Source organism: Aethalodelphis obliquidens, unplaced genomic scaffold, assembly GCF_003676395.1.
Source record: "Aethalodelphis obliquidens isolate GAN/ISIS:26980383/991018 unplaced genomic scaffold, ASM367639v1 scaffold13, whole genome shotgun sequence".
NCBI classification, from domain to species: domain Eukaryota; kingdom Metazoa; phylum Chordata; class Mammalia; order Artiodactyla; family Delphinidae; genus Aethalodelphis; species Aethalodelphis obliquidens.
The window spans coordinates 22,664,714-22,677,043 of record NW_020837957.1 but is presented as its reverse complement, the minus strand read 5'-3'; the positions used below and the strand labels follow the sequence as shown (position 1 = coordinate 22,677,043).

The following is a 12,330-nucleotide window of genomic DNA, read 5'->3' as shown; positions in this document are numbered from 1 at the left end:
ATATCCCAAATATTTCTTAAGGTCCCAAATACTTTTATAAAATGATGATTCTGCTGATTCCTGATTTAAATATCCTGTGTTTATATTGGTTATTCCTAAAAGTAGATCTAAAATTAATTACATAGGTGTAATGTGAACCTATAATAATCCTATTAGTTAATTTTGGTTATGTTTGTCATCTTGTATTTTTAATGGTATTGATTTAGAATAATGACTCCCTTCAAGGGTCATTAAAGCACAATATTTCCTCTTTCCAAATAAATAAAGTATAATTCAGATTTACTCACATGAAAGACCTGGAAGAGAACAGATGACAATATGTATGGAATAGAGAGTGTGTTAATTGGTAATTTATAGAAAAGCTTAAGTATTAGAAAGTTTAAGAAAAACTTCATTTGAAGGATGGGACTTATGTAGGTCCTTGAGTGGGTAACAAACTGTCAATAAAGAGCTTGATTTTTTTGGAAGAGAGTGTTTGAATTGAAGAATAATGAACTAAAGGTTAAAACTTAAGGAGGGGCATAATGTAGGTAAGTAGGAAGCGCTCCATCCCAATGGTTTAGATAGAAAATTGGAGTTGAGACATCCAGTTAGAATATTGCCGTCATCCCAGCTGGAGGTAAGAATGGAGGCTGTGATGGACTGTGCAGTGCGTTACTGGGAATGTCATCTGGGTCTTCCAGCTGGTTGTTCTGGTTTAATCCCCCATCAAGAATACTGTAGATGAGTTACCATATTCTTGACTCTGGGCCTTGTATAAAGCAGATTTTGATTCGGAGTGTGAAATAATTGGTTTGGGAGCTAGTCTGGACCAGAGACTGATTCTTTAAAGTGACGTGGGCCTGCAAATGAGGATCTCTCTCTAATATTCAGAGCTCAGGTGAAGATTCTAGAAGTATTGATGGGAAAAGACAGATAAATCATAAAAGGATTGTGGATTAGAGTAGAGCACTGAGTGATTCCTGTATTTAAAGAAGGAATAACATTAGATAAACATACTGAGAGTATTAATAGGAAAATGATAATGGGTTTAAAATTGAAATTGTAAAATTTAAATTCAATTTTTTAGCTTTTTATTTCATACAGGGGTCCTAATAATAAAATAATGCATCTTACTTTAATAATATATTTTATTTTCAGATACAGAAGTTGCAGGAAGCAGCTGAAATGGTGGAAAGCAGATGTGAACGTTTGCTACAAGAGAATAACCTAATAACAAAAAACAAAAATAAAAAATTAAAGAAGGTAAGTTTGACATTTTAAACAATAAAATAATGTTTTATGTATGTTTTGTACTTTATGAATTTTATATAAATTCTTTAATTTTGGTCATTTTCTTTAGTTTAGACCTAGAAATTATCTGTTCTCGATTTCTGTGGCAGTTTGTTTTCTAAGGACATGACGTTTCGTCCAGGCTTGAAATGTTTGTTTGTGTGAATATTTTTTTTTTACTTTTTCCAAAATATTTGGGAAATAACATAAATGTATAATTTTTCTGATACAAGAGCAGACTTAAGTAGCAGAAAAAATGGTTATTTGTCCCTGAGCTTCATGCAAAGTTGAATACCTTTCATTTTTAATCTTACCTTTTTATTCTGGTAGTAAATCTTTTGTGTACAAAAGCAAAGTAAATATTCTCTGCTAAATGCTTTTATGGAAGAAAAATAACATTAAAAAACCCAACATCATTTACTTTTTTTTCACCCTATTGCCAAAGAATGAGGGGAAGTTCAGTGTTGGCAAGTTATGATGTTTTTGTGAATATTTTTAAGTTTTTAAATGAAACTGCATCCCTTTTTGGGTTTTTTCACGTTGTTTTGGTAAGGAAGCAGCAAAAGTTGTAGGACGCTGACTCCCCTGACTCCCGGCTGGGGACATCATGGGATGTTACTGGTCAGTTCCAACTGAGTGTAATAAGGTGACTGTCTCTGGGTCGTCCCCACATCTTGGAATTGAGAAGTCTGAGTGAGGCACCAATGTGAAGAAGAAAGAGGTCAGCCAGAGCAGACATTCTGCTGGTTAAAAGAGATAAAGGTAGCCTATCAAATGTGCAACTTACTACTTAGAATTATCAATACTTTTCACCTATTTTTAGCAGAGCAGAGAAGAAATCATTTCATACCTCTTGATCAGTTTTTCTCATGAGACATACCAATGCAAATATCTCCTCTTTTGTAGGCAGCACTCTAAATAAATGTCTATTTAAAAAGCCTATTCAAAAGGCCAATGGGGCAGGAGCCTGTGATTTTCAAATACTGTGAGGTCACAATGTTTTCTTACTGGTATTAAACCAGACAAGCCATTATTATTTGTTTTTCTAATGAAATGCATCCTTTTTCTTTCCTACTGTTTTAAGTCTCCTGGTTTTCTCATGGGCTCTTAGATGTTTGGGGATCCAGAGGTAGGCTTTGTTCTACTTTTATCTTTTGTGATCAAGAATGCCAGATGTTGCACAGCAGCTCTGTGTGTTTCCTGTCTCAGGGAAAGAGTCTAGCTCTTGTTTTCCCTCCCTATGAACATCCTAAGTGCCCTATGTCTTGTTATTTTTTCTTAACTAGCAGTACAAGCATTTTTTTAGGGCTGCTTCTTGTCACATCTCCACAAAAGTGCCACAGTGAAGAATTGCAGCAGCCAAAGAGATTAATATAGATACAGTTAGATTTGTTCTTAGTAACATATAACATTAATGATCAAATTATAGTCTACTGAGTACTGATGATATTAGCTATTTTGAATTTATATACAGTAAACCTACTGATTTGGACTAAGCTGAGCACGGCAAGGCTGCTCTAATTGAAATATCTGAGTTACCAGATCGAATGACAGAGAGTCTAAAGTTACTTTAGCCTGATGGCTGGACAGCAGAAAACTACCATACCAGCTTTCTTAGTAATATCTATACTTGAATATAAATGACAGAATTCAAAAAAGTTTACTTTCCTAAGTAATTTAAACAATCTCCCTGCGAGCTAATATTACCATAGTCGTTTATTCAGCAAACTTTTTGGAAACTAATTGAAGTCCAGCCCACTTTTGAGTCATACATTCTTATTTAGCAGAGGCTAACTTAAAGTTTATTCTTATTTATTTGGTTAAATCTTTTTAAAAAAACTATTATACCTAAAACATTTACTATATTGCAAGCATATCTAGTATTTAAGATAGTAGAAACGTTAATGCTGAATGTGTGATCTTGCACTTATTTCCCTAATGCTACAACTCAGGTGAGAGGCCAGATGGAGTCTCATCTGAAGGAGTTAGAGCACGACCGCGATTCCTTGACGGCAGCAGAACAGAGGCTTCATGAGTGTCAGGAGAGCCTGCAGCACCACAAGGGGAAATGTGCAGACCAAGCACACGCCATTAGGGAGCTTCAGGGCCAGGTGTCCAGCCATCATTTTGATTTTTGCTAGATGTGTTAAATGCTTTGGAATAATTTCACCAGTTGAGGGCACTCATGTCAGGGGGTGATTATTTTACTCTCATCTAAATAAGTTGATAAAAGGTCAGTTTCATGCAAATACTATATTATTTTCAAGGTATTTTTTAAAATATTGGTAATTAAATTTGCTGATTTAGTTTATTCATACAAATCTGTATTTAGACATTTGAGGACATAGTAATAGCATGAGTGAAGGAACAAAGCTATGTTTACATGTATATTTTTTGATGTTAGGATAAGGTAAATTATTGTAATTTACCTTACAAAAACTAGAATTTATTTCAATTAGAATTATGTACCAAGTTTATTTGTATTATTCTCAATTATTTTTTTCAACATATACTTTTTTTACTCCATCAGAAGAGAGATCGTGGGTGTCATACAGCCATCTCTTAACTCAGTGCCTAGCACATAGTAAACAATAAATATTTTTTTAATTATTTTTCAAAGAAGCTTGTTCAAAGGTGGTGGCAAGTCTTTTTCTTTATCTGCAGAATAATTTTAGGAAGGATTCCCTATCTTTCAAATGTAATCTGGATTTAATATTGAAATGCATCCTCATTTTAAAAACAGGCAAACAAAACTTTGCTGAGTTTAAGTTCCTGAAAAGAGATCTTTCTAGGAAAATGTCAGATCACATAGATAACCTAAATTACTAATTGAAATTATGAGAAAAATTCTATTTTTATTTTTCAAAACATCTTAAACTATTTAAATATAGCTTTTGAAGCAATGGGAAGAATATTCTGTCTTGGCATGGGCAGGTGTGTCTTTGGTTGATTTGCTTATCTATTTTATTTTGCTTCTCACAAATACGGTTTTTACTCAGAGTTACAACTTCACAGATATTCAATTATCAATCACTATCTGTAAGTGAAACAGAAAACTGTAAGAGTAACCCTAAGTATCCAACAATAGGAGATTACTGTTTAAAATCTTCACATTTACTTAATAAATGTTCTTTTTCAATAAAACATTACTCAGAATGTTTTAATTGCCATCTTTCAGTAAAATTTTTCGTAGATTTTCCATGAGGCAACGTAGTTTTTTTTTAATTAACCAGGAATTTAAGAACTTGTATTTTAACAATGTAATATTTCTTGGTGTCTCTCTGTATAGGAGTAATAATAATATTTATACCTTCTTCTTTTTTATAATTGTTCTAATGATAAACTATATAGATTTCTTTGGAAGTTGATTATAAAGAAAATAACCAAGAAAACTTTTTTCTCCTTTAGGTTGATGAAAATCATGATCTTCTGACAAAGCTTTCTCTGGAAGAGGAAAATTATCTTATTCAGTTGAAATGTGAAAACCTTAAACAGTAAGTATTAAATTGACTTAAAATTGGTGTTACCTTTTTTTCTACACAGTATAATTTTAAAATATATGTCTTCTGTAAAAAGAAAATTAGAACAGATGGATGCAGAAAATAAAGAGCTTGAAAAGAAGCTGGCAAACCAAGAAGGATGTCTTAAGCATACCAGTCTTGAGTTTAAAGAGAAATCTGCAGAATATAGAGCATTGGCCAGACAGCTGGAAGCTGCTGTAGAAGAAGGAAGACAAAAGGTACAGATGGCCTTTATTCAGAAACTTTTTAATTAGTTTACCAAAGAGTCATCTTTTGAAACAGACAATATCTCATCTTGCCAAACCTACAGTTATTGTTTTTATCCTGATGACAGGGTGAAGGGAGCAATTACATTTTTGTTTTTTACCTGCTTTTCCCTTTTGGAGCTGAACAGATAGATTACTGGTCCAGAGTTACTTCACTAAATAAATGATGATGTGGCAGGGTAAAGGGCAGAGATGGAAAACACTTTAAAGAAGTCCCCCCTCTTTTTTTTTTAAATGAAACCACAGCAAATATGCAAATTATTGAACCTTTTGGTTTTGATCAGGATTCAGTGTGCTATAAAGCTCAACTCCCTTTTCTTTTGGCAAATGTTGTTGTATAAATAAATAGACAAGAATTAATTTCCAGTTAAATCCATCTGGATAGCATTTAATACATATCTCACTGTCTGTCAAGCATTCTGCTAGTGCTTATGATGCAAAGATGAATAAGACCTGGCCTCAGCTCTCAGGACACTCACAGTCCAGTAGGGAGATAACATGTGAACAAACAAATGTCATCCAGCAAGTAGGTGCTACAATGCAGGGAAGATACAAGGTACACCAAGGGAGTGTGGTTAGTTCAATCTGGAGAGGAGGAGAAAATGATTCAAGAAGATCTCAAAGAAGAGGTAAATTTATCAAGTGATTTGAAAATGTAATCTTGAAAGACACGAGGTGGGCTTTGGAATCCACAAGAAGTAGATTTGAATTCTGGCTCTGACACATTATACCCTGACCCAGGGCAAGCTACTTTCTAAACTTTAGTTTTTTAATTGATAAAATGGGGATGATGAATTTCCTCATAGGATTGAATGATGCCAAAAGGAGATTGTCTATACCCTGATGACTCTCAGAAGTATATCTCCGCCCCAGACTTTTCTCTATCCTGACATCTAAATTCATATATTCTGCTACTTATTTGACATCTCCACTTAACATAGGCATCTCAAACTTAACATGTCCAGCACCAAATTTTGAATCTATCTGTCTAGACTCTCTTCCACCCATGGTCTTTCCCAAGCCTGTTAAAGGCAGTTCCACAAGGGTGAGATAACATCTGATATCCTTGAAATGTGGCTCTTAAATCGTAAGTGTCATATAGATATATTTTGATTTTTTTTTTAACTCCAGGAAAGCAATTTAAATTGACTTTGAAAGACACATCATTGAATGAAAGCTAAGTAGTAAAGTGTACTGCCAATGATAGACGTGTGATCCAGATTTCTCAGTTCCAACCTTTGGGAGGAAAATAAGAAGTGACTTTATCCTGGGTTCAGACTAAATGGACTTTGGAAATGCTAGGTGCTCTCAGATTCCTTCTCACAAGAGTTCAGTTCCCAGAGATGTGTCTGCCCTCTCCTTTCTTTCCTGCTACAATGGAATATGGGATTGTCTTTAGTTCCTACCACATGAGGAGTGCCATCACTGCACTGTCACCATTGTCTACACTGCTGGACATTGTAAAGGACACAGATACTTGTCCTGAGGGCCCTTTCTCCCACAGCTTCAAATCCTGCTATCCTCACAATCACCCTTGGAATTTGTGCACAAGAAATCTTTGTAAATAACTTTATAATAACTTAGAACTTAGTCCATGGGAGTGAGATTAGAGGACAGTCCTTTCTACTAGCTCCTTGCTCCTGAACTAGTCCCTGCGTCCACTGTCATTCTTATGGATCCAACCCAGCATTCCTGCAGATAGGCTCCCAAGTATCTGAATCCTTGGATGAATGTAGCTAAGCTAGACTTTCTGCTAAAATAAGCCATCGGAGAAATATGAAAACTCAAATTCAGAACATTTTGGAAGTGAATGAATGAAAAACCAATCTCGTGTGTGTGTGTGTGTGTGTGTGTGTGTGTGTGTGTGTGTGTGTGTGGTGTAAATATCACCTACCCTGCCCCCAGTTCTGTCCATCCAAGTCTATAATCAGCGTTGGTTGTGGACTTTATATGTCCCACCACCACTCCAGACACCATGGTAAATATAAATACTGTAAAACATGGCAATTGGTCAACAGGTTATAGAAATATAGTATTGGGGAAAACCTACCAACGTCACAGAGCAGTGCAAATACGTATACCTCTTCCACTTCAAGCTAATTTTTCAGGTACTTACACAGCAAAGAGGAGAATACATGCTTACACTATGCGTTTCTCAAGATAGAACATCTTTAAACACTTTCTAATTAAATTGTCTAATATCCAAATAATACCTGTTTGGAAAGAAGTGATACAGTATAACGATGTCAAGGCTTTAAATCATATTTTAAAGAAAGCACATTTAGTTTTTTCTTTTAATTAAAATTACAGGTTTCTGAAGAAATAGAGAAAATGTCATCTAGAGAAAGGGCTTTACAAATTAAAATATTAGATCTGGAAACTGAGCTTAGAAAGAAAAATGAAGAACAAAATCAACTTATTTGCAAAATGAACAGTGTAAGTATTAGTATGGCTTAATGTATTTTCATTAAAAATAAGTTAGCATTTAGCATTCTTACCTTGGAGTTTAGTTATAAACAATTAAAATACAAAGTGAGGGGAATCAAGGCTATTGCTTTACTGATAGTATTAAAAATAACAAATAATATAAATCATAAAAAATAAAAATGGGGGCTTCCCTGGTGGCGAAGTGGTTGAGAGTCTGCCTGCCAATGCAGGGGACACGGGTTCATGCCCCGGTCCGGGTAGATCCCACATGCCGCTGAGCAGCTGGGCCCGTCAGCCATGGCTGCTAAGCCTGCGCGTCCGGAGCCTGTGCTCCACAACGGGAGAGGCCACAACAGTGAGGGACCCACGTACCGCAAAAGAAAAAAAAAAAAAGTCAGCATTTGGGCAAAGAATTATTATCCTGCATCCTTGGTAGCATCTATTACATTTCCCCCGAAGTCTCATCAGGCCCTTTCCCTGCATATTACTTTTACATGACAAATGCTTAATGAAAGTTACAGATATCATTGACTTATTTTCTTTCTAATATGAGTTTTTCAGTTTTTAAGATAAACACTTATTATGAGTTAGATTTTGATATGTCTTAAATAATGCATATTATATTTTAGAAAGTTATAAGTTGGTGTTAAGTAAACATTTTATATCTGCATGTGAAGTGGATACTTTGGTCCACTCAGCCATGAGATGAGAATACCAAATTGGCTGTGTTTAATTAGTCTTCTAATGTTTTTTCCTAACTATTCATGAAACAGTCAGATGGCATAACAAACTGAAAGCTGGCACTAGTTGGGACTGAATTACTTGAAAACTATCTACTTAACAGTGACACAGGAAATAATACTTTATTTTTTCCAGGAGCCAAACTCCATGAAAACTATTTTTTCATTCCCAAGCATCTAAATCATTGAAAACCTGAAAGGTTCAAAAGTTAAATGAGTTTTGACGTGCAATATTTTAATTTTATTGCCATCAAAAGTTCCATGGCAATTTAATCAGAACAAAACATTTCTCATCTTTAATTTAGCACAGGCCTTCCCTTTATTTCAAAACTTTTTTTTTTAACTCACTGTCAGACTTTCTGTTGTAAAATATGTGTGACATTCTTTGTGTAATTGAAACTTCTGAAAAAATAAAATAAGTATTAAGATGAGGTGTGTTTGCTATAATATTCCCAGTACTTGGGAATATTAAAGCTGCTAAAATAGGTAGATTTAAGATCTGATGTTTTGCTAAACCTGATCATTTTTACAGTAGTAAGAAACTAGAATTCTAACCATAGATTTAGACATTGCTGAAAAATGGGTTTATGAGTTCTTTCCCTTCCAGAGGGCAGTTTAGTTGGCAATTCAGTATTTGTTTTGTATACAAGGCTTAGCTCCATCTGAACTGTAAGCACCCTGAGAGGCTGTCTCATAGTTAATTGTATGCTGGTGTCTTCTAGGGTGCCCTGCCCACAGTGGCAGGCCTCTACAGATTTTCTGCCCAGGTGCTCCGGGGGAGGGCGGAGTGCTTGCACAGACCCAAGGGTGACCCTCAGCAGCTTACCTCAGACCAAGAAGCCTGACATGTCTTTGGAGTCTTATATATTATACTAAAATCCATGTATATTTTGCTTTCTACCTTACAGTATGTGTGTTTGTATTAATATTTTTCCCTCCCAAGTTGTTGAGTAAAATCGATGTTCCTCAAAGATTCACTATATCCATTCTGTGACTTTGTGTAGCTCAGCCTAGCAAGTTGTTTCATACCACCCACCACACTTCCCCTGGGGGCATCGCTCAGTTTCACAAGGTATTGGGTGTCATTGAACACCTGATAGGAAGGATATAAAAGATTTTTCTTCTCAAGGTGCCTACATTTTAGTTGGAAACTAGATGATATTTGCAGCCTGTCTATCTAAAGTATTTTCAGTGAACAGATCTCTTGGGAATTTATATGCAGCTGAATATTTTAAAAATACATTACATTTAAAATTTTTTCCTCAAAGAATACCTATGATATTGAGTTCATTTTATTTTTTAAAAGATTCTAAAAATAAAATATTCATATTATCAAAACTAGAATTCTATCAGTTTTTAAGATAGCAAAAGTCATTCTTTTAGGCAAAGAAAATGGCAAAAACTAGTATTAAAATATGTCATGTTAAATGTAATAGAAATTAATAGTTTTAAGTAAAATTCATTTGAGTTAATCAGGTTAAATATGTAATAATTTGGGGCTAAGTGAAGGTGTATTACAACAAACTCTGTCACAGTAGAGATCAACCATGTATGTGCTTTATTCTAGATTTTAAAGAAAAGTGAGCTCTAAATTAATAATCAACACATCAGATGTTAGGATTCTTTCTTTAAAAAAATTAAAAACCATGTATTCAATTATTGTGTATATAAATTTTATATTATGACTATCCTTTGATATGAATGTCATTATTAATTATCTTTATTTCTTTTTTTATTTAGAAAGCACAACATCAGGAAGTATGTTTGAAAGAAATACAGCATAGTCTTGAAAAGTCGGAGAATCAAAATGAGAGTATTAAGAATTATTTACAGTTTCTTAAAACTTCTTATGTAACAATGTTTGGATAAATTGTTGGATTTATTTTCTATAAGCAATAGGTTTTTACTATGAGTCTAAAAAGTAATTAGATAAAAATTAAATAAATATACTATCTGTTGCTATATTTTATGATTTATGGGTGGTACTATTAGGGTTTTTATGTAAAGATTTTTGAAACATAATTTATTATCCAGTTGAAACTTTAAAACAAGATACATGTTAGTATTCCTTTTTTGCTGGATAATCTTCACTTAGCTCTGGATTAATATCTATTTAATTTATTTTGGTTTTTGGAATATTTTACACACAGAAAAGAAGCCAGAATCATTCTTTGTAGCAACTATTCAAGTGAATTTGTAATAAACCTAGGCCAATTATGAGCCAAATACATGATTTTAAATAATGTATGTAATTGTTTTACATTATGGTGCTGTATATTTATATATTAATATAATAAAGGAAAATATTCTGGATATTATTTTTAATAATGATATCATTGCATACTTTCTAAAGATACCAAAGGTCTCAGTGTACTTAATATTATTTCAAATATGCAGAGATGCCATTATAATTCCTGTGAGGTTTTAAATATAGAATTTTAAGTCATGGCTACTAAATGCCAACTGACGGTAACAGGTGAAAATATGTTGGCATGCATTGTTTCTTTATAAAGAATAGGCATTTAGGCTCTCCTATAAATTCATAGTCTCTTTTGTTCTTCATCTTATGTTAGTGATTGTCTGATATTATTAGTGTAGACATTCTGAAACCCCTGAGTTAAGTGAAAGATTAAAGGGGAATAGCTTGTCCCACCCCTACGCATGGCCAGCTCACATGGGATGATCAAAATAAACACTCTTAATCCCAGGAAGCTTTAGAATAAGGTGTTTGTTATTGGGATGACGTAGAAGAGCTACCAAGAACATGTTCTCTGTAATCTCCTAGCCTATGTGTCAAGGCAGGATACTCTAAAAGGGGACGGATGTAATTGACAAGGGATCAAGTAGTAGTGACTTCTCGCAGAGAAAGGCTTGAGAGCTGTTTATTCAAAGAACACTCAGGTCTCAAAATATTGTTCAAAGAGGCAAGTTGTGTACTACACAGTCCAGCCTATGAACAGAGCTCAGTCCCCCCAAGGTGTTTTATCCACTTCTGACCAGAAATGGGGGCCTGCTTATCTCTGGTCCCCTGACTCCTAAGACTGCCATATCGTCTGCAGGGGCTTACTTCCCTGTGACCCAACTGCTTCATAGTATTTTTCTTAAAATAGCAAAATACAGTAATTTCAGAAACTGGCCACATTTCTTTCCCAACAATTGCCAACAATATTAGAGTTGCCTTTTAATTTTAAATCATAGTACTTGTGGTACTAAAACACATGCTTGACCCTTGTGGTCCTTTCTTCATCTCCTACGGCAAAGACAGCCTTAGGAAATACTCACGTGAAAGAAAACTAAGGTTCTTGAGTATATCCCACTAGACTGTGAACTCTTTAAGGGCAGAACTGTATCTTATTTATGATTCTGTTTCAGCTACCACATAATACCTGATATGGATACTCAGTTGATGTTTGTGAATAGGTAGATAGATGGGTGTTAAGAGAGGGAGGTATTCATATTCCTCCCTTAGATATGACAAAATGTAAGCATAGAGGGATTAACTTCTGTGGCTGTGATATAAAACTCTTTGGGTTTTAAAGTTGGCATTTGAACTCAAGCCTTCTGACTCCAAAATTAAAAGTTCTATGTACAATACTTTTCTCCTGTTGTAAGCTGTGACAGCAGCAGTAGCCCAGCAGCAGCATTGCTGTTATTTATTGAGTACTAGTCTGTGCCAAAGTTCTGAGTGTAGTACATGTATTAATTCATTTAATCTTTATGTCTGATGAGAAAGGTGCTATTAATTAGATTTACTCTTCGGGAAACCAAAACACAGAAAAGTTAAGTAACTTGCGCAAGGTCACACAGCTAGTAAGTAGCAGGCATCCAGAGTCTCTGCTCTTAACTATGACTGTACTACCTTCATGTATATTTCATAAATAAAGGTAATGGTTTCTTTTAACAAGCATGCATTGCTTCATCTATGAATACTTTCTCTTTTTTATATTGTTAATTTTTATCAAAGTAATTTGTGCATATGGCGTTTAAAAATTGGTCCCCGCAATATTTCATCTGGACTGTGGAAGGAAAAGTCTTACTGCAAAGTCCCTAAGGTTAGTACTCAGATGCTAGTGACACAGAATAATAAAGGAAGTTTGTGGGAGC

General features: G+C 34.5%; 1 protein-coding gene across 6 annotated transcripts in view; it reads left to right on the top strand.

Annotated features, from left to right (window-relative positions):
* The window catches only part of ODF2L (outer dense fiber of sperm tails 2 like), a 36,309-nt gene extending 25,770 nt beyond the window's left edge, over positions 1-10,539 (top strand). For 3 of the 6 annotated variants that reach the window (XM_027114234.1, XM_027114235.1, XM_027114232.1), the window contains exons 12-17: positions 1,141-1,245; positions 3,225-3,383; positions 4,681-4,766; positions 4,849-5,011; positions 7,370-7,495; positions 9,967-10,539. In XM_027114234.1, coding sequence (XP_026970035.1) covers positions 1,141-1,245; positions 3,225-3,383; positions 4,681-4,766; positions 4,849-5,011; positions 7,370-7,495; positions 9,967-10,095 — 768 coding nt within the window. In that variant the 3' untranslated portion in view covers positions 10,096-10,539. The remainder of the gene's footprint in view (positions 1-1,140; positions 1,246-3,224; positions 3,384-4,680; positions 4,767-4,848; positions 5,012-7,369; positions 7,496-9,966) is intronic. The other 3 variants (XM_027114233.1, XM_027114237.1, XM_027114236.1) reach the window with 3 other exon arrangements.
* The last annotated feature ends 1,791 nt before the right edge of the window (positions 10,540-12,330 follow it).